We start from the raw sequence: 22,148 nt of genomic DNA on the forward strand, positions 1-22,148 counted from the left end.
TGTGACCTGATCTGTGCTTTCTGTTATACCAGGTCTAAAAGAGAGGCAAATTTTGAATTCTGCACACTTTTAAAAATGTTAAGCTTTTGTAATGACTCTGGAAATACTGGGGCTTGATTTCCAGGGCGATACAACAAAATGCATTGCTGCTTCCCATACCTTAACCTTCTGCAGCCCTCTAATTCTCAGATCTGTGTTTCCCAATTCTGGCTTCATATACACCTGAAATTTTTTTCTTATAGGAAATAATACATTATGACATGGATGCCATGAGTTTTGCTCTTCTGGAGTTTTGTTTTGAGACACATTTTGACAAGATAGAGAGGACTTTATTGTTTCCTTTTTAGGTCTGCTATTTGATCCTCTCCCCATCTTAGGGATGGGCTGGTTCAGGTGGCAGTCATCCTGTCATTATGTCCTCCTCTGGTCCAGAATCTAACCAAAGCCTTAGTGATCTGATTCTCCATTCATAAGTTTCTTCATCACTATTTGTTGGTGTGTTTATAAGCCTCGACCTTGTACAGTGTTTGGGGAATTACGAGTGATTCTGATATTAACACACTGGATCTTACTATAATTTTGTCCAGGTACAAACTGCATTCTCAAAATCAACTGGGGTAGGATTGCTTTGTTTCTTTTCCATCTTTGAGCTAATCAAGAGAGTGTTTTGACAAGAAGTAAACTGAAAAGCTGAGGACTAAAAGTAAGCAGTACTTGATTGGTTGCCCTTGATGAGTTATTTAACTGAGGCAGCAATAACATTGTATTTTTTTAAAGTGAGACAAACAGACTAGTTCTCAGTCAAGACAAAGATAGGTAATTTGGGATTTCTTCATTTATGGGATGCAGGTGTAATTCCCTTTGCCAATATTGATTGCTCTTCCCTAACTTCCCTTGAGGTAGTGATGAGTTTGTGCAGTCCTTGAAGTCAATGGATACCCATAGTGCTATTGGCAGAGAGTTCCACGTTTTTGAGCCAGTGACTATAAGTCAGGAGTGGAACTTGTAAGAAGTGATGCTGAGGTTTTTGTTTTGAAAATGTTAAAAATGAATCTTGGTGAGCTACTGCAGTGTATCTTGCAGATGATACAAAATAACATTATCGGGCATGAGTGAAGAAAGGAGTAAATGTGGAAGGTGGTGAATGTGAAGTTAATAAAATGGGCCGCTTTTGTTTTGGATGCTATCAAGCTTCAAGTGTTGCTAGAACTATCCCTGTTTTAGTGAATGGAGAATATTCCATTATATTGCTGATTTGTGGATTGTAGATGGTGGACAGACATGGAAAAGTAGGTAAGCTACTACTACAGAATTTCTAACCTCTGACTTGAACTTGTAGTTGTTACAGAGACGTCAGTCACCTCAGTTCCAGGTCATCTCTGCAGGAGTTCCTCTGGGTAGTGTCCTAGGCCCAACCATCTTCAGCTGCTTCATCAATGTTTCTTCCCTCTAACGTAATGTCAGAAATGGGAATGTTTGCCGATGATTGCACAGTGTTCAGCACCATTTGAAACTCTTCAGAAACTGAAGCAATCCATGTTCAAATGCAACAAGATCTGGATAATATCCAGCTTTGACTGACAATTGGCAAATAACATTCACACCACACAAATGCCATGCAATGACCATCTCCAATAAGAACAATCTAACCACACCTGGTGACATTTGTAGGTATTACCATTACTGAATGTCCCACTATCAACATTCTGGGGGGTTACCATTGATTAGAAACACAGCTGGACTTGCCACATAAACACAGTGTCTACAAGATCAGGTCAGTTCTAGGAATACTGCAGCAAGTAACACACCACTTAATTCTCCAAAGCCTGTCCTACGAGGAATGAGTCAGGAGTGTGATGGAATACTCCCCACTTACCTGAATGAGTGTAGCTCCAACAACCCTTGAAGCTTGACACTGTCCAGGAGTAAGCAGCTTGTTTGATTGGCACCTTGTTCACAAACATCCACTCCTTCCACTTTTGATGCTCATTAGCAGCTGTTTGTGCCATCTAGAAGACGCACTGCAGAATCTTCCAAATCTACAGCCACTTCAATCTCAAGGGACAAGGGCAACAGATACATGAAAACACCACCACCTGCAAGATCCTCTCCAAGCTACTCACTATCCTGACTTGGAAAGATATCACCATTCCTTCACTGTTGCTTAATAAAAATCCTGGAATTCCCTCCCTAATGGCATTGTGTGTCAACCCACAGGCATGGACTGCGGCAGTTCAAGGAGGCAGCTCACTGCCACCTTCTCACTGCCAAATAGGGATGAGCAATAAATGCTGCCCAGCCAGCAAAGCCTATATCCCATAACTGAATAAAAAGAAATGAATTCCCCCGCCCTTACAGGATCTTGCTGAAGGCAACAGTGACCGGTAATACTGCCATTTACTTCATTGTCAAAATGAAATGATCGGAGAGGGATTTTTTGGTTTGATTTGATTTATGGCAGTCACCTGAGTACAGTGAAGGGTTTTGTTTTGTGTGTGGAACAGACGCATCATTCCATACAAAGATCACAGGATGATAGAACAGAGCAAGGAATACATAATTACACTTGCAAAGAAGATGGACAAAGAGCAAGGTCAACATTAGACTCGAAATTTGAGAGGCCCATTCAGAAGTTGTAGTAGGGCAGAAGCTGTTCTTGAACCTCTTGCGCTTTTGTATCTTATGCCTGATTGAAGAGGTTGGAAGAGATTATAACTGGGGTAGGCAGGGTCTTTGATTACATTGGCTGCCTTTCTCAGGCAGCAAGAAGTAGACATGGAGTAAATAATGGAAAACTGGCTTGTGTGATGGACTGGGCTGTGTTAACAACTTTCTTGTTTCTGATGATTCTGGTCAGAGTCGTTGCCGTTCCAAGCCATGATGCTTTCTATGGTGCATTTGTAAAAGTTGGTGAGAGTTCTTACGGACAAGCCGAATTTCCTTAGTAACCTGAGGAAGAACAGATGTTGTGCCACCTTGACCGTCACATCAACGTGAGTGGCCCAGGGCAGATTGTTGGTGATTGACACTCCTGGGAACTTTACGCTCTAAACCATCTTTACCTCAGCTCCATTGATGTAGATAGGAACGTGCCCACCACCTTGCTCTCTGCAGTCAAAGATCAGCTGTTTAGTTTGTCTGATGTTGACGGAGACATTGTTATTTATTACACCATGCCACCAAGCTCTCTATTTCCTTTTTGTATTCTATCCCATCATTGTTTGATATCAGCTGACAACAGTGGTGTTGTTAGTAAACTTGTAGATCGAGTTGGGACAGGATTTAGCCACACATTTGTGTGGGTACAGCAAGTACATTAAGGGGCTGAACATGCAGCCATGTGGGGTGCCAGTATTGAGGATTGTTGCGGAGGAGTTGCTGATGCTTATCCTCACTGATTGCATTCTGTGGGTCAGGAAGTCAAGCATCTAGTTGCAGAGAGTGTAGAATAGAGCTTGGAGATTAGCTTGGTTGGGATTATTGTGTTGAAGATGGAGCTGTAGTCAATATGTAGGAGTCTAACATAGGTATCCTTATTATCCAGATGAGTGTAGGGTTAGGAGATGGCAACTGCTGTGGACATGTTGTGCCAGTAGGCAGATTGCAAGGGATCAAGACAAGTTGGGAGGCTAGAGTTGGTGTGTGCCATGACTAACCTCTCAAAACACTTCATAATTATGGCGATCAGAGCCACCAGACAGAAGTTGTTGAGCCAGGTTGTGTGTGTTTTCTTTGGTATCAGGATGATGATGGTCTTCTCGAAGCAGATGGGGTCTTGGGATTGTAGCAAGGAGAAGTTAAAATGAGAGATGTTTAGCATGACCAATCCGCCTAACCTGCATGTCTTTGGACTGCTGGAGGAAACTGGAGCACCCAGAGGAAGCCCACGCAGACACGAGAAGTGCACACTCCACACAGACAACACCTAAGGCTGGAATTGAACTCGTGAGCCCGGCACTGTGAATCGGCAGTGTTAACCACTGTGCAACTATGCTGCCCTTAATCTTAAAATTGTGATCAAAATGCTCTCTCACTGAAATTTCCAACATCTGGCCAGGCTCATTCCCTGATTCCAGGTTGAGTACAGCTCCTCTTTTTGTTGGACTATCTATAAATTGAAACCCTTCAGGATGTATCTAATAAATTCTGTCCCATTCTAAGCCCCTGGCCGTAAGGGAGGCCCAGTCTATGTTTTGGAAAGTTAAAATGATCTCGTACAGAAACCTTAGATAACAAGGTGTAGAGCTGTTCCGAAGAAGGGTCTCGGCCCGAAACACCAGCTTTCTTGCTCCTCTGATGTTATCTTAGATTCTCCAGCATCAGCAGTTCCTCCTATCTCTAGTACGGAAACCTTGATGTTTTACATCCTTCCATGGTCTGGTTACATAGCAGTTCCTCTACTTCCTGCTAGTTGTTAGGAGGCCAATAGTATCACCCCATCATAGTGATTGCACCTTTCTTATTCCGAAATTCCATGCATTCGGCCTCACTGGATGAGCACTTCAAGATGTCCCCTCTTAATAGAGCTGTGGCATTCTCTTTAATCAATAGTGCAACTCCCCTACCCCTTTTACATCCCTCTCTCTCACCTGAAACATCTAAACCCTGGAATATTAACTGCTGGTTAATAGCCTCTGAATCAAGTTTCTGTAATGGCTACCACATCGTAGTCCCATGTACTAATCCAGGTTCTGAGTTCATCTACCTTACTTGTTATACTCCTCGTATTAAAATAAATACACTTCAGACTACCAGTCCATATGTGCTCATTAATCTGGCCCTGCTTGGTCTTCCAATGAGATGTACGTGATTTAATGTCGACCTCCTCATTCACTCCACGAAGAATAAAGTTGTTGTAGTCTTAGAGGACTGTAAGGCTGGCTGCTCTCTCATTGAGAGAACCAATAGTACTGAATTTAACCTGAGAGTCACTGCATGTCAGGCAAGGGGTGAGATGGAAAAGGAGGCAGCTTTGCTGTGGCCTCAGCCGGTATAGGAATTGAAACTGGGCTGTTAAGTGTCACTTTGCATTACAAACCAGCTGTCCAACCAACTGAGCTAGCCCCACCTGCCCCATTTGATAATGGGACTGATGTTAGCACATGCAGGTGAGAGGCAATCCATGCAATGTTGCATTTCTTGTTCTGAACAGGCATTGAGGCCATGATCAATGGTGAAAAGAAAATAACAAAACAGCTTCATGCACGTTGGCCTTGGCTTGTGGCCTGGTCACATTGAAGACTTTACCATCTTTGTGATGCCTAATATGGGTGCTGCTTTTATTAACTCAATGCTTTTGAAAGTATGGCAGAGAACATCATGCACATACTTTGTGACTGGGAAGGTGAGTGAAATAAGGCTATCAGAAGGGATCCAGGACTTGTAGTACCATAGTGATATATTCATCAGTGTTGGAGAGTTAATACAACACTGAGTGATATGGCATTGTGTAAACATTGGAAACCTCTGCCTTCAGAGTTGCTATCAGTTGTCTCCAGTTCAGCAAGCAGTTAAGAATTAATCACATTGCTTAGAGTCTGGATTAAAATGTGACTGCAAAATGATAGTAGATTCCTTGCCCTGAATGATGTTAGTGAACCAGGTAAATTTTACGATCAGCAGTACTGAGACTAGCTTTCAATTTCATATTTTTAAAACAACTCACTTTCAATGGGATTTGAATCCATGTTCCTTGAGCATTCTCCTGCATCCCTGGATTACTTGTCCACTATGCCATCTTTCCCGGAGATTTGAGTGTATGCTTTGGATGAACATTTCAGCACATTATGGAGGAAGTGTTTTATAAACTGGAGGAGCAGCAGCACCTCATATTCCGCCTTGGCACCCTACAGCCCAATGGCCTAAATGTGGATTTTACCAGTTTCAAAATCTCCTCATCCCATGGCCAATCCTCCCTCTCATCCCCGCCTCCATGACCTGACACAACCTGTCCATCTTCTCTCCCACCTATCCGCCCCTCCCACCTCATTGACCAATTCCCTCCACTGCCTACCCGCATTCATCTATCACCTCCCCAGCCCCACCCCTCCTCACTCTATTTATTTCGGAGCTCCCTTCCCCCACCCCCATTTCTGAAGAAGGGTCCCAACCCAAGGCACCAACTTTGCTGCTCCTCTCATGCTGCCTGGCCTGTTATGTTCTTCCAGCTCCACACTGTGTTATCTCTTATCGTTGGAGGAGCTATCTTTTGAATGAAGTATTAAACCCAAGACCCTGCCTTCCTGTGTGAGAGAACATCAATGATTTAATGGTATTATTTGAGGAAGAGCAGGAACATTCTTCCAGTGTCTTCAACATCAAAATAGATAACTTATTTTATTGCATAGGCCTAAATAACAGTGAATATGCTTGCTCAAGACTAATTAGTTGGTTGTTAAGCACATTTATAATATTAAAAAATAAAGTGTTATGTAAATGCAACTGTCTAACTTTGAAATTAATGAAGTACTTGGACTTTTTAAGCAGGTCAGCTGTCTTTAATCAGTGTTTCTTTCATTAGCCTCTTAAGCTCACAAGCCCATATTGTTTACTAATAAAAGGTTGACCAATGAAGCTGCGTGATTTAACATGGAGTACATTGAAGTAGTAATTCAGTCACCGTGCTTTCATTTTTCCCTTAAGGTGCTATATGGAATTATGTATTATTGCAATTCTTGTACTTTATTTGCTTCTTACAAGCTAATGTTCTTTTATTTCAAATCTTGGCTGGAAACACTGAAACATGAAAGAAGTTTGTCATGTTGAATGTGACAGTGGGCCTGTATTCTTCAGAATTTTGATGAATGAGAAATGATCTCATTTGAAACTGACAAATTGCTAGATAAGGTAAATGTAGGAAAGATATTTCCCCTGCTGGGTCTCAAACCGGGGGTGGGGGGACAATTTCAAAATAGAAGGGTACCAGCTCTGGATCAAGATGAGGATGTTTGTTCACTCAGAAGGTCTTGAACCTTTGGAATTCTGTGCCCTAGAATCCTGTGGTAACTCAATCACAGAGTCTGTTTAGAGATTGTAATTTATATGTAGAAATTTGTTAAAAGAATATGTGGATAGTGTGGAGCGATAAAGGCATTGAAGTGGATGATCATAAATTAGAATGCGATGGCCTAACCCTGCTCATATATGTTTCCAGTAATTTAATCATTAGGGACATTGAACTTATTTATGGGAGTTCATCCTTTTGATCCCAATCTTCAGAGTATGTAGCTTCTTTCAAATTCTCATTCATACCAAATATCAGCTACAGTTTTGTTGTTCTGCTCCATGCAAAGCATGTGTGTTCTTCCTAAGGTGACCTGCCTGAAACTAAAAATACCATATCAGATCTGGTCTCACAACTCTACAAGATGTGTTCCTAACATGAAATGTTTGAATGTACTTCCCATTTCTGATGGGAAGTGTAACTGTGAGCATAGTATTTTTATTTCTCTTGCTTGCCTCTTTTGGGGATCTCATTTTCCTTTGTTCTCAGCTATCCTGCTGGGGGATAAGTTCCATGTGTTCATGTTTGCATACTTTACTTGCTTTCAACACCCCCCCCCCCCCCAAAAAAAAAGTTGTTATACTGGTGAAACATGCACTGGTGAGCACAGAAGGGCGCACTGGTGTAGCCAGAAGTCTGCAGCACTATGGTCTTAGAGGGTGCGTTTTGTTGTCAATATATAGATGATGTTCTTCTTTGAAAATAAAAGTTGGCATGGGGCCAAGGAGCAATTGATTCTTGGAGAACAGATTTGCAAATCATTGAAAGTCGCAACACAAGTTAACAAGACAGTACAGATGACAGAAAATATTGGAAATACTCAACAGCAGCATCTGTGAAGAGAAAGCCAGTTACTCTTTCAGATTGATTGTCCTTTATCAGAACAGATGATAAACAAGCATAGGGCTTAATTCTTGAAGAGTAGAATTGAAAAGCAAAGAAGTTCTTAATCTCATACAAAACTATAATTAGACTACACTTCGAAATTTGTGGATTGGGATTGTGAACAGTTGTGCCCCCACGTTACAAAAGGATATAGTTACAAAGATGATACCAGGAGAAAGGAATTCTAAGGGCTGATCTAAAAATTCATAGAACTCCTACAGTATCAGGCCATTCAGTCTATCAATTCCACCCAGACCTACCCTATCCCTGTAATCCTGCATTTCCCATAGCTAATCCACTGAACTGCACATCCCTGAACACCATGGGCAATTTAGCACAGCCAATCCACCTAACCTACACATCTTTGGACTGTGATAGGAAACTGGAGCACCCAGAGGAAACCCACACAGACTGGGACAATGTCTGCGTGGAGTTTGCACAATCACCCAAGGACGGAATTGAATCAGAGTCCCTGTTGCTCCGTGCCACCCTGTAGATATTTAAAATAATGTGGACAGCAAGGATGCTATTTCTCCTTCGAGGAAAGTCCAAAACTGGAGACCACGTGTATAAGACAGATAGGAATAAGTTTAACAAAGCTCCAGGAAAACATTTTGACCGGAAAGTGGTGGCAATGGAGATTTTTGTACTACATGAAGTAGCTGAATTGTATGGCATGGGTACATTTAGGCTAGATAACTATGTGGTGAAAGGAATGAGAGGTGACATTGATAGAAAAAAACAAAACATTGTACATATGAAAGTAATGCTAGAAATGCTCCAGTCAGGTGGCATCCGTGAAGTAAAAAGCAAAGTTAACTTTTCAGATTAGTAGTGTAATATTTCCAGCCAGGGGAGTCTCCCTGTGTGTCAAATCACTTTAGGTTCTTGTATATTTCAGTGAGATCACTTTTCATTCTTCTCAATTGGAGAGTATAGACTCCACTTGCTCATTTTAAAAGGGGGACATATGTGGAGCATATTATCAACATGGATCATTGGGGCTAAATGACCTGTTCTTTTGTAAATCATATGCAGGTGTTTTGGTCTTGAAGTTGGAATTGAACTCGACTGCGATGTTATTCATGGCCGAGTGCAAAATAACTGTGGTTCCATTCCGTCTATTATTATTGGGGACTTGTTGATTTGAACACTATCTCTCTGAGCCTTGACACATCAAACAGTTCAGAATTATCGCTGTGTAGCATTTTTCACAGCTGCTGGACATTTCAAGTCAGTTCTGAGAAAGGGTCATTGCACTTGAAATGTTAATTCTGTTTTTCTGTCCACAGCAGCTGCCAGACCTGCTGCATTTCTCCAGCACTTTGTTTCCTGTCAATGCACATAATGGTGTAATGTAGGAAGCAGAGCTCCAAATTTAATAATTGTTCAGAGACTATAACTTAGCTGATAAAACCATGAACATCTTACTTTGGAAGTATTTATCCCCCACATTTTATTCATGTTAGCCTCATTGAGAAGCTTCTTTCCTGAAAATTATACAGTGTGTTGTTTCTCACTGAAATCAGCCTGTGTAGTAGCCTGTCTACCATCTCTGATTCTGATGATCTCAAAACATCTCATTGGTATGCGAAAGATTCTTCTAAATAGTGGTGTATAGTCCAGAACGAGAATTTTAGGCCATTTGGTTTGTGCTAGCTCTTTAGAATTAATCTTGGTGCCTTCCGTGTAGCCCTGGATCTTTCTATCCTTCAAATCATTCCACTTTATGTTAATCATGGGATCAACTCTTGATTTTGATTTTTGCTCATTTTTATTTGCAGAGAGATTTTGATAGGATTATTTGGGAAAGATGGATGTCTGAAACATGATCAGAGATAATGGGAACTACTGATGCTAGAGAATCTGAGATAACCAAGTGTGGAGCTGGATGAACACAGCAGGCCAAGCAGCATCTTAGGAGCACAAAAGCTGACGTTTCGAGCCTAGACCCTTCATCAGAAAAGGGGGATGGGGAGAGGATTCTGAAATAAATAGGGAGAATAAATAAATAAATATTCCGCTTGGGAACCCTGCAGCTCAATGGCATCAATGTGGATTTCACCAGCTTCAAAATCTACCCCCCCCCGCCCACCGCATCCCAAAACCAGCCCAGCTCGTCCCCGCCTCCCGAACCTGTTCTTCCTGTTACCTATCCCCTCCTCCCACCTCAAGCCGCACCTCCATTTCCTACCTACTAACCTCATCCCACCCCTTTGACCTGTCCATCCTCCCCGGACTGACCTATCCCCTCCCTACCTCCCCACCTGTACTCTCCTCTCCACCTGTCTTCTCCTCTATCCATCTTTGGTCTGCCTCCCCCTCTCCCTATTTATTTAAGAATCCTCTCCCCATCCCTCTGTCTGAAGGATGAAATGCTTTTTCACAGGAGTGATTAATAGACTGTCAAAAAACTTGACTAATTATTTGGAGCAAGTAGAGATTCTGACACTGTGGCTGGAGAGACAAGGCAGTTAAGATTACAGTTAACTTCCTCGAACAAGGAGCTGGCATGGGCCCGATGTGCTGAATGGTTACCTGTGTTGTGGCTTTTGTAATTCTAAGATTGGCTGTGCTGGTGAAATGAGAAATTATCAATTCAAAATCTCATTTATTTTGCATTTTAAAAAGCAACAGAATTGAGGAGCTGATGATGAAATGGATTGTGAAACTTGTGTGTATTGAAATTCTTATCCTGTCACAGTCAGTATATCTTAGTTAGACTACTGATTTCTAGTTCTCCGTAGTTAGCTCATTTATCAACAGCCGCAGGTTATCAGTATCAATGTCACAATTACTATCCAGTGTATACTAACAAGATGGTATGCTAGCAAATATTTGCCATGAAAACCAGCAACAAAAACATTCCAATGGAAATTGTAACTTTGACACCATCCACCCAGCATATATATTATTCAATCAAAATATCAAATTAATTAATAAATGAAAGAACTGCAGCTGCTGGAAAACAGAAATCGTTGAAAAACTCAGCAGGTCTGGCAGAATCTGTGGAAGGAAAGAGTTTCTGCTGAGTTTTTCCAGCAATTTCTGTTTTTGTATCAAATTAGTTTCCCTGTTTAATTTTTCCCTTTCCTGGGGACAGTGAGTCACATTGGGTTATGTTGCTGTCGATGTTGCCTGCCTAGCTTGTCATTTTGTATACAGTCACTGATTGGGCAGATTCGCTCTCTGTTCCCCTGTAGAACTGTCACATTAGAGGTTGGGCTAACCATCAGCCAGTATTCGCATGTCACCTTTCCATGGGATCACATTATGCAGACTGGTTTGGAAATTTTAACTGATGATTTTTCCCTTTCTGGTTTCAGTGCAAATTATACTGCTGAAACTGGGGTTAACATCCTCAACCTCGATTGGAGAGAATGAAAAATGATTTGTCAGATAGGCTGAAAGATTTCAGAGTCTCACAAATATTGCAGTGCAGAAGGGGGCTTGCAAAAGGAGGATTGACCTATCGTATTTGCACTGGCTGTCTGAATGCACAGTTCACCAAGAGCTACTTCCCTGTGTGTCCCGCAGGACTCAGTGTTGGGGCCTCAGCTGTTCACCTTATATACTAATGATCTGGATGAAGGGACTGGGGACGTTCTGGCGAAGTTTGCCGATGATATGAAGATGGGTGGACAGACGGGTGGTACTGAGGAGGTGGGGAAGCTGCAGAAAGATTTAGACAGTTAAGGAGAGTGGTCCAGGAAATGGCTGATGAAATCCAATGTGAGTAAATATGAGGTTTTGCACTTTGGAAAACAGAATACAGGCATAGACTATTTTCTAAATGGTGAGAAAATTCGTAAAGCAGAAGTACAAAGGGATCTGGGAGTGTTGGCCCAGGATTCTCTAAACGTTAACTTGCAGGTAGAGTCCGTGATTAAGAAAGCCAATGTAATGTTGTCGTTTCTCTCAAGGGGGTTGGAATATAAAAGCAGCGGAGTGCTTCTGAGACTTTATAAAGCACCAGTTAGGCCCCATTTAGAATACTGTGTCCAATTTTGGGCCCCACAACTCAGGAAGGATGTACTAGCCCCGGAGCGTGTCCAGCGGAGATTCACACGGATGATCCCTGGAATGGTAGGTTTAATGTATGATCAACGGCTAAGGATCCTGCGATTGTACTCGTTAAAGTTTAGAAGGTTGAGGGGAGATCTAATAGAAACTTGCAAGATAATGTATGGCTTAGAAGGGGTGGACACTGGGAAGTTGTTTCCGTTAGGCGGGGAGACTAGGACCCGTGGGCACAGCCTTAAAATTAGAGGGGGTAAATTTAAAACTGAAATGAGACGACATTTCTTCAGCCAGAGAGTGGTGGGCTTGTGGAATTCATTGCCATGGAGTGCAGTAGTGCCCGGGACATTAGATGCCTTCAAGGCAGAGCTCGACAAATTCTTGATCTCACAAGGAATCAAGGGCTATGGGGAGAGTGCAGGGAATTGAAGTTGAAATGCCCATCAGCCATGATTTAAATGGCAGAGTGGACTTGATGGGCTGAATGGCCTTACTTCCACTCCTATGTCTTATGGTCTTACGTGTTCTGTCTAGACTCCTCATGTGTTTGTAAACATATTACAAAATCTCCTGTTTTCTCCAAGGAAAATAGTCTTAACTTTTCTTAGTAACTGAAGTTCCTCATCCCTAGAATAATTCTCATCTGTTCTCCCTCCTGAATTTCAGCATCAGAAACTGGATGTATTACTGCAGCCGAGGCTGATTGTCATGTATTACAAGTTCAACATGACTACCTTGCTCTTGTACTCCAACTCCATTAATAAAGTTCAGAATTAAGAATTAATGAAATATTATTAAACACTCTACTAACTATTGTACTCACTACTCTACTCTCTTTAATAATCTTTAATGTGCACCCAGGACCCTCTGCTCCTTTGAATTGTGCCCTTTTATTTTTCACTGTCTCTCCATGTTCTTTGGAACAAAATGAATCACTTCCTATTTATCTGCATTGAATTTTGTCTGCCCCACGTGCCCTTTTGAAGTTCTACACTATTCTCCTCACAGTTCACAATGCTTCTACCTTTTGTATAGTTTGCATATTTTGAAATTTTGCCCTCTACCCCGAGCTGTGGGTCATTGATCAGAAACAACAAGGGCTTCAACACTGACCCTTGGGAATCTTCATAAAGCACCTTCCTTCAATCTGGAAAAACAATCCTTTTAACACCTGAAATAGCAAGAACTGCACATGTTGGAATCAGACATAGCAAAGTGTGGAGCTGGAGGAACACAGCAGGCCAGGCAGTATCAGAGAAACATGAAAGCTAACGTTTCGGGTTGGGACCCTTCTTCAGGAGTGGCCATTTCCAAAGAAGGGTCCCGACCAGAAACGTCAGCTTTCATGTTCCTCTGATGCTGCCTTTTTTTGCTGTGTTCCTTCAGCTCCACATTTTGTTATCTCCTCTTAACTGCTACTGTTTCCTGGTACTCAACCAATTTTGTAGTCATATGACTGCTGTCCCTTTTATTTCATGAGCTCTAACTTTGTTCACAATTCTGTTATGCACCACTGTATTCACTGTCTTGTTGGAAGTCCATGTACACCACATCAGCATTACCCTCAAAGATTCTGTTATATCATCAAAAAAACTCCTCCAAATTAATCAAATGTTTGTTCCCATAAGCAGTCCATGCTATTTCCATAATTTCTTTTGTCCAAGTGATGATTAATTTTGCCCCAAATTATTGGATTTGAAAGTTTTCCTGTCACTTCAGTTAAATTACTGCAGATATGTTGAGACCAGTGATGATGAGGTTGTTTGCCTTGGAGCAGGGATGATTTTAGAGATTTTCAAAATTTCCAAAGTGTAACTGAGAGTAACTGGTGGGGGTGTTTGTAACTAAAGCAGCCAGATTGACGACAAAAGAAAATACAAAGTTGAAACTTGTTTTTGAAATCTATCATTCTAGAACCACAGGAAAGGACCATTCAATTCATTAGTTCTCCATTCTAATCTACTTTCCAGCACCTGTTCCATAGCCTTGTGTGTTCCGTTCTTCAGGTGCAGATCCAGGTTTCTTTAAATGAGATGCAGGTTTGTGCCTCACCACCAAACTGGGCAGCAAATTTCAGATACTTCCCATCCCCTGGGTGATTTTTTTTCCATTATATCCTCTCATCTTTCTACCAATTATCTTACATCTCTGTAATTGACCTATTCAAACTGTCCAAACCTCTAACTATGTGCACTTCAATTAAATCACCCTAGGTTTCCTCAGTTCTAAGGAAAACAACTCTCGACCAATCCTATCTTTCCTTTATAGCAGCAATTTCAACAACTCTTATAAAGGAACATTCTTCTATACTCTCTCTAGAACGATTATGTTCTTCTCCTGTAATGTGGTGACGAGATCCGAAATACGTTGCCTGCCTGACGAGGTGATGTAAATATTTTCGATATTAACTCAATTGATTAAGTCGTTGAAAAGGGGAGAAAATATGCAGGGCAGTGGGATGAATTGGGTAGACTTTGGATCATCTTTGCTGTAAGAATATTTGATTCAGGCTAGTAAACTCCCAAGTGATCTGAAATACCAGATTCCGAAAACCGTCATTGGCAAACTAAATGTTGCTACTGTCCAGCTGAGAACAGACTGTGAAGTAAGGGGCTTTAGCACCTTGCTGTGTATGGTTCAATATGGAATTTCATCAACCACCTCAACCTTCGGGGATACCATCACAGAGAATCTTTTATAACCAGGGTTCGTTTTAGTGATATTTTGTATTGGGATAGCATGGTGGTATGCAGGCGGCAAACGTGGCTGAAGCCTCCCTTCCTCCGACTTTTGTGTTTGCGTCATGCACTGCCCACGGTGTTTGTGTTTCCTATCAGTTCCAGATATTTGGCCGTCTGTACGTGTCATTGCCTCGGTCTGCTCTAACAGACCCTCCTCTTCCTCCAACATCAGCTCGTTCTGAACCTCTTGTGTATTTGTGACTGTGCCTTTTCTGTAAAGTGAGAGCGCAAAATAACAGCGCCCCCCCCCCGCTCTTTTCTTTCCCTCCCTTTCTGTCTATCCAATCTCGCTCAGTTTCATTTCCATCGCCATTCAGAAGAGAGACATAGACTCCTCCGCAGTTCTGTGACTAAGAAAGAAAGCGTCAACTAAGGTCTAATTTTCTCCCTGTGCCTGGATCTTCCGACTTGTTTGGTTCTTGCAACTACGCCAGACGATGTTCAACGCCGACTCTTCCCGTAGGTATTGTTCCCGCGGCAAACGGAACGTTTCTTCGCTTTCCATTTTATATGTACAAATGAATATATTTTATAAAAGAGTCATCTGATCGATTGGAACGACTGCATTTTCGCTACGCATTATTAATTTGCACAGAATGACGTGTCTGTTCAAAATGGTTTCACTGAAAGCTCTGCCTGAGTGAGCCAGGGAAATGTGCAAGCCATGTGCTTCTCTTTTGCAGAACTCTTAGGCTGGGAGTCTTGGATTAAAACCGTGCCCGTCCTTGACTGGAATGCTTCCATTTTGTGGCACGCCATTATGTCTTGGTGTATTTCTCGCCAGTTTTGGTTACAGGCTGTCGTCTGTGGACGTAGCCCGATCTTTGTTCTGCGCCACGCCTCCTTCCTGAAAGCTGGCATAAATAACTCTAGGGGGGAAAAAAGTGCAGGGAAAGAACTGTGCTCGCTGTCGATGGAGAAAGAGGGGATTTCATTTCGCTCCTGAAAACAAGTGGAGAAAGCAGAATAAGAATTTGCTTTGCTTAGTTGCAGGGAAATCCCTTTAACAGGGTTACTGTATAGCCATGAGGTTGACTGCTCATATTTCTACACTGCGATTAGTCTGTTTGATTTTACTGCTGTCTGCTATTCCAGCGTTACCCTCTCATGACAACAGTGGCTACACTATTTGAACAGAATTTGTGGATGCTGTATGAAAATATGAGAAGAAAAATTAAACTGCCTGATCAGGCAGCACCTTTGCAAGGAAACAGTTAATGTTTCAGGTCGAGAGGTCAAGGGATCCTTAACTCTCACCACAGCTGCTGCCTGACCTGCTGTGGATTTACAGCCTTTCACTTCTTCATAAGTACTTGACTTTGTGGAGTTAAAATTGTATCAGAGATAAAAGGAACTGCAGATGCTGGAGAATCCGAGATAACAAGGTGCAAAGCTGGATGAGCACAGCAGGCCAAGCAACATCTTAGGAGCAGGAAATCTGACATTTCGGGCCTAGATCCTTTTCTGATGAAGGGCCCAAGCCTGAAACGTCAGCTTTCCTGCTCCAGGATGCTGCTTGGCCTGCTGTGTTCATCCAGCTCTGGACTTTGTGATATCCTGAGGTCAGGGAAGGCATTTTATAAATGCAAGCTTCATTGCTCCTGGTGTCTACACTCTAGTGAAGTAACTTGGAATGATTTTCCTTCTTAAAAACAAAAGATTGTCAAGGAAATTAGAATAGAAATAGCCAGCTATCCACAGGTGTAGCTAGTGCAGAATTATTTGAGGGCCGCCTGCACTCATTTTTCATATAAATTGGCCTAACTCTGCACAGTAGAGGTAGAGACTTGTGTTTGAAGTACGTATAGTTGCAGAACAAATGTTTGTGACAGTTCAGTAGATGAGTAGACCATTGAATATGATCAGAGCGGATCGTGTATTTCAACACTATGTTCCCACTCTATCTCTGTACCCCTTGACACCTTTAGCCAATAAAAACCTGTTTTTTGCTTCAATGTATTCAGTGATGGCATCTAAAACCTTCAGTTGTAGAGAATTGTACAGATTCACCACCATCTGTGTGAAGCAATTTCCCCTCATTTCAATCCTACTCACTTATCCCGTTTCCTGGGACTGTTATGTAAACCTCCAGCCTTGTCAGAATGTTAAATACATTTCAGTGTGGTCCCCGCTCATTGTTCTAAACTCCACAGGCTGACGACACAATCTGTCCTCGTGACAAACCTACAATCCCAGGATTAAATCTGGTGAACCTTTGCTGCACTCCCTCTGTGTGAAGCATATTTTCCTTGGACAATGAGATCAAACTGCGTCCAGTACTCTGCCATTCTAGATCACAGCTGCTTGTCTTCATCAACATCAGTTTCCCTGTATCCCTTGATATCATTAGTATCTAGAAATCTGTTGATCTCTGCCTTGAGCATACTCTTAACAGTGAGCTTGCACAACTCTTTTTGGGTAGAGAATTCCAAAACTTCGTAACCTACCCACTGAAGAAATTCCTCTATCTCAGCCTTAAAGGATGGTCTCAGAAGAAGTCACTGTTCATGAAATACCACCCCTTTTAGTCCCACTGGAGGAAACATCTTTGAATTATCAGCTAACTCTTAACGATAACCAAACACTTGCACCTTAACGTTGCAGCTCATTTTTGAGCAGTCGGTGCATGGTAAATTTATTCTCATGGCATGTGCCACAGAAGTGTTAAGATTGAGATCATGTAGCCCAAGACCAGTCTTTTTTTGAAATTTTAATTTACTGGTCAGAAATAGAACATTCTCAATTTCTAGTCTTCCACACGTTGCTATGGATTTTGGACCACATAGTAATGGTGTCTTAATTTTCTAGTGCCCTGCTTACCATTCCCTGCGATTTTCTGACCAGATATTTTGTTAATTTGAGAATAGGCATTCCCCAAGATTTTTGCAAGTCTGCTCTGCTACATATTTGCAACTGTTTAATCAGAAAGCAGCTGTTGATGCAATAACCTGAGCTGTTGCGTGCAAGGATTTTTAAAGGGTGGCTTCCAGAATTTGTAGGGCTTTTGTTTTTGCTGGTGTTTGTAGGTTCTGATTTGATTAATCGGCTATGATCCTTGTTTTTGTGTTACCTGTTGTGTTGGGGGCTAAGATTAAAGATAACTCACCACTGGTGTTGATTCCAGTTAATTTTTTCTGGATGTTCCTGAATGTTAGTGGGGAGAGTACGTTTGCAGATTAATTTGGCCCACAATCTCAGCGATTTGTCAGTGGGCTTGCTGCTGATGTCAGCAACAATGCATCTGATTTTGTTTTGATGGTGGTTGAAATAAGTTTGGTCTCTTTCACAGGTAGTACTTGTCACTTGGTTGGATTATTTGAACTTAAACATTGCCTTGCAGTTTACTCACTGACTTTCTGCATACACTTATTACGGACACACCTGGCACTTGTGATGCATGTGTGTGATTCTGTTGAAATTTTGTGTTTTAAGTGGTTAGGAGTTGTTTTCTGTTCTGATGCCCCTCAGGACATGGGTAGAGGCTTGTGAATTTTGTGTTATACCTGTTATGACACTGATGTTCTGGTGTGATGGCGCTACATGTGCTGTTATGGAATGACACTGTTTTAGAAAAGAGCACATATTCTTCCAGAATAAGCATCAGAGAATACATTACAACATTATTCCTCAATCACTGAAAATACAGAGCAGTTGGTGTAAGATGAAATATTCTTCTCTCTTCCATGCTTTATGGTATATGAGGTTGACAAAGCACCTGCCTCTGTCTGTTCCCATGGCCAATATATTCTTGGGACAGGTCACTAACCTGTTGTAGAGGCTGTTCCTTGAGATGTGCCACTGCATCCAATGTAGTAGAACAGATGTCATTTCCCTCTCTTACTGCCAGCTATTAACGTTTCAGAAGGACTTGCAGGTTAATAACCGCCAGTTTGAAAACATTACGAATGCGACTTCTGAAACCATTAAGGCCTGGAGTGAGACTTGAATGTAGAGTGTCTGGCACAGAGACATGGCAAGTTACTGCACCACCCAGACTAAATACTCACAGGTTGTTCAGGCAGTTGTTGCAACTCTCATTTTTTACTAAGTTGATTGAGGACACAGATGGTTTCCTGTACTTTAATTAACCCTGAAACAGGGTGATTCCTAAATTGTATTTGAAGAAAGAAGTGAGAAGTGTGTTATTACTAAATTGCCTGTTGCAATTGATAATTACAAAACCATTTTGGAACGCGAATTGCTTGCCTAAGCTTGGAAACATGTTGCGTTGCGAGGGCCAACATTTTTTAAACTCTTGTTTATTATCAGCTAACTCCATTGTTTTATTTTGAATAGTGGTCCCTTCTCTCTTCTTAGGATCAGAGAAAGTATGGGTCGGATGCAGAATGAGTTCTGAGAGCTAACTCTTGGTAGACCAAGGGTGCCTCTTAATTAGTACAGCTTTTCCACCTTGACTTGCTGTACCTTGCTGACGGAGATCTTGCTGTCTGTCTGGTGGATTATAAGCCTGATACCAGGTGTTAGCCCCTTTATGATTCATGTGGCTCAGGTATTTCATGTTCCCTCCACACAACCCTGGGCAGAACTAATGGCTATGGTTAGACTGTTTGATCTCGTGACCCAGTTTGCCAGAAGCTTATCAGAACCCTTTTTTCTGTGACTGACAGGCTGGACGATGTCTTTACGGCCATCTTCTCCAGTGCAGTGAAGGACTTACTTCTGAAATGAATTGGCAGCATGTTTCAGCTTAAAAGAATGCTGGCAGATTTTGTAAATTACTAGAATGCAAAGTGTTTAAATCAATTTGAATAATGGAATTGTCTGGGTTTGGAGCAGATGCTGGAAGAAATCTGCATTGAGTCACGACTTCTTTAAAAAAAAGTCTTTCTTTGACATGTTTTAAGCTGGAGGAGGAACAAAATACTATTGGAAATCTGAAACAAATGCACAAAATCCTGAGGAAACTCAGTAGGCCTGGCAGCAACTGTGAAAGGAGAAGCAGAACTGATGTTTCAAGTTCAGTGATCCTCCTTCAGAACTGAAGGGTCATACCTACCTGCTGATTTTCTCCAGAATTCTGATTAATATTGTTTGCGCAACAACATGCATTTGTATAGCCCTTGCAGTAAAATATTCCATAGCCCTTCACAGGAAGGCTATCCATTAGATTTTGATGCTAAGCTGCATGAGATGTTCGGACAAGCAACCAGAATCTTGGCCAAAATGAGGTGGGTTGGAGGTGTGCTTTGATTTAGGAGATGTTGAAAAATTTAGAGCAAAATTTGTAGACTTGTAGATTTGGGCAACTGAATTTCAAACACCCGAAGATGTTTGGGTATGCCTAATAGAGATGACATAGACAGGATGCTGCTAGTTCTGCATGGGTACTCTGGTATTTTGTGCGATAGATCTCCCATAATGTTGGGAGTTGAGTTCAAGTGTAACCTTTAGATGAAGGAAAGGTTAGAAGGTGGGAATATTCCAGCAAGATTTCATTCTGTCTGTTCTGACAAAGGGCCACAACTCCCAAGGCTAACACTGTGTTTCTCTCTACAAATTGCTAAACCTGCTCAGTTTCTCCAGCTCTTTGTTTGTTTCTTACTTTGTCTGTTTGAACCCCTAAGTTTCTATATAATTTTTAAACATCCACATTTTTATGGGAATGACTTGTGTGCAGCTGCGTTTCAACAACAAATGACAACATTGTGATATCTCTCCTAGAGAAATGTCATGTACACTTCCAGTGCCCATATTAAATAAATTTGTAATTTATAACAGCTGTCATGATGTGCATAGAGACATGGGCTTTCTAATACATTGATGTACGCAGGATTTTAAGCCGGGGCAAGGAATGGAATGAAAATTCATTTTTGTTTCAGTAAGAGTTCTTGCTAAACTTTAACAATGAATCATGTTCAGATTGTCCAATGAGTTTTTCCCGACTTGGTGCTATCTTGGCACTTTTGCTTAAGAGTTGGGAAATGTTATATCAGTAGAGTAGATGGTGCTGTTTTGAATTTTGGAGTTGAATTATATTGTGAGAAATTAAGCTTTTACTGTGCATCGTCACAGAGTTATGAGATACTGTTTCCTTGAATGGTTTGTTTGACTAGTTCACCTTGTTACATTTCAACACGTGTGGAATTTAAAACTTGACGATTCTGCCTGCACAGTTTTACAATTAAGTATTTTCAGTGAAGGTAAAATCGTGCAGCTTGAGATAGCAGGGTCTGCAACTAATACTTGGCATGCCTCTTTGCCAGGAGATGATAAATATTTGTGCCGAGTACCAGGAGACATTTGGTAGACTTTCCAGATTCTTGTGTTTGTCTTTTGCATTTCTGTACAAGTATTGTACAACATTGTTTTTCAGTTAGACTGTGTGAGGGTTTTCAAAATGCAGTTGGTTTTCCTAAATTAGATAAATTTGCTGACTACACTCCATCTAGATGGACAACGGCAGCAAAAACATGGAACAATGGACTACAGTCCACATTCAGGCCTTCCCAATTTGGCCCCAACCGTGACAATGTCTATATTCAGAACATTGAGATCCTTCAGAAGCGTTTCTCCCTGTGACTCTTGAAACATACGCTTGCAGCAATGCGGCGGCATCTCCTGGCATTACAATCAAGCCTACCCTAGCCCAGAGCCTCCCTCTCCCAGACCTGCAAAGGACCTCTCCTGTTTTTTTTATTCTTCGTAGGATTCACAACCTGAACTCTCAATTCTACTCAGCTTTATTGGACACTAAAAGCCGTAAGTACAGCAAACTTACTGGTGCCAGCCAAAATGGGCTTCCTCCACCTCCCAAATCCCCAACTCTACCCAGGACCTTTCCCACAATGTGCCACTGTCGCAGCACCCACAGATGACGTCACATCCTCTGCCACTGGGTACGCCACTTCCGGGACAGTGAATGCCATTGACTCCGCTGCTGATGCCACTGCCTCCATTTCCGAGGCCAACACCATAGACACTGAGGATGCACCTACTGCCCACTGCCGATGCCACTCTGCCTATCACCGGTCCTGCCACAACACTGCCCAATGCTGACACAACTCCACCCACCACCACCAATGCAACTCTGCCCACAGCCGGCACCGCACGGCCCACCGCCAATGCCAACGTCGTTCCGCCTAATGCCTCCACAGCCAGCAGCTCCAGAGAACACAGTTGCACCCAGCCCTGCCGAGTCTTCGCCATTCCCCCAGACCTCCCCCTTACTGAGGACGAACGGTCAGCCCTCAGTAAAGTGCTCACCTTTGTCCTCCTCCACCCACACATCAACAAATACCAGTCACGTTTGGACATTGAGCAGTTTTTCTGCCGCCTCCGCCTCCATGCTTACTTCTTTAACCATGAGCCTAACCATCCCTCCACTGACCCCTTTTCCCGCCTCCAACACAGCCCCTCTTTCTGGACACCACCCCCCTCCTCCTGGACGCCCCTACCCTCCCTTGACCTCATCATCCCCAACTGCCGCCCAGACATCAATCGCCTCAACCTCTCCACCCTCTCCCCCGCAGAACGTGCAG

At 42.2% G+C, this 22,148-nt stretch overlaps 1 protein-coding gene across 4 annotated transcripts in view; it reads left to right on the forward strand.

The window, feature by feature from the left end:
* The window catches only part of LOC125462906 (suppressor of tumorigenicity 7 protein homolog), a 160,393-nt gene that overhangs the window by 8,608 nt on the left and 129,637 nt on the right, over window positions 1-22,148 (forward strand). Inside the window, exon 1 of one of the 4 annotated variants that reach the window (XM_048553404.2) lies at window positions 14,905-15,108. The exons of 2 other annotated variants lie outside the window; for them this stretch is intronic. In XM_048553404.2, the coding sequence (XP_048409361.1) occupies window positions 15,087-15,108 (22 nt within the window). In that variant the 5' untranslated portion in view covers window positions 14,905-15,086. Of the gene's footprint in view, window positions 1-14,904; window positions 15,109-22,148 lie in introns of those variants that run through there. One more of the 4 variants, XM_048553408.2, reaches the window with a different exon arrangement.

The sequence above is a fragment of the Stegostoma tigrinum genome, chromosome 21 (genome assembly GCF_030684315.1).
Source record: "Stegostoma tigrinum isolate sSteTig4 chromosome 21, sSteTig4.hap1, whole genome shotgun sequence".
NCBI lineage: Eukaryota > Metazoa > Chordata > Chondrichthyes > Orectolobiformes > Stegostomatidae > Stegostoma > Stegostoma tigrinum.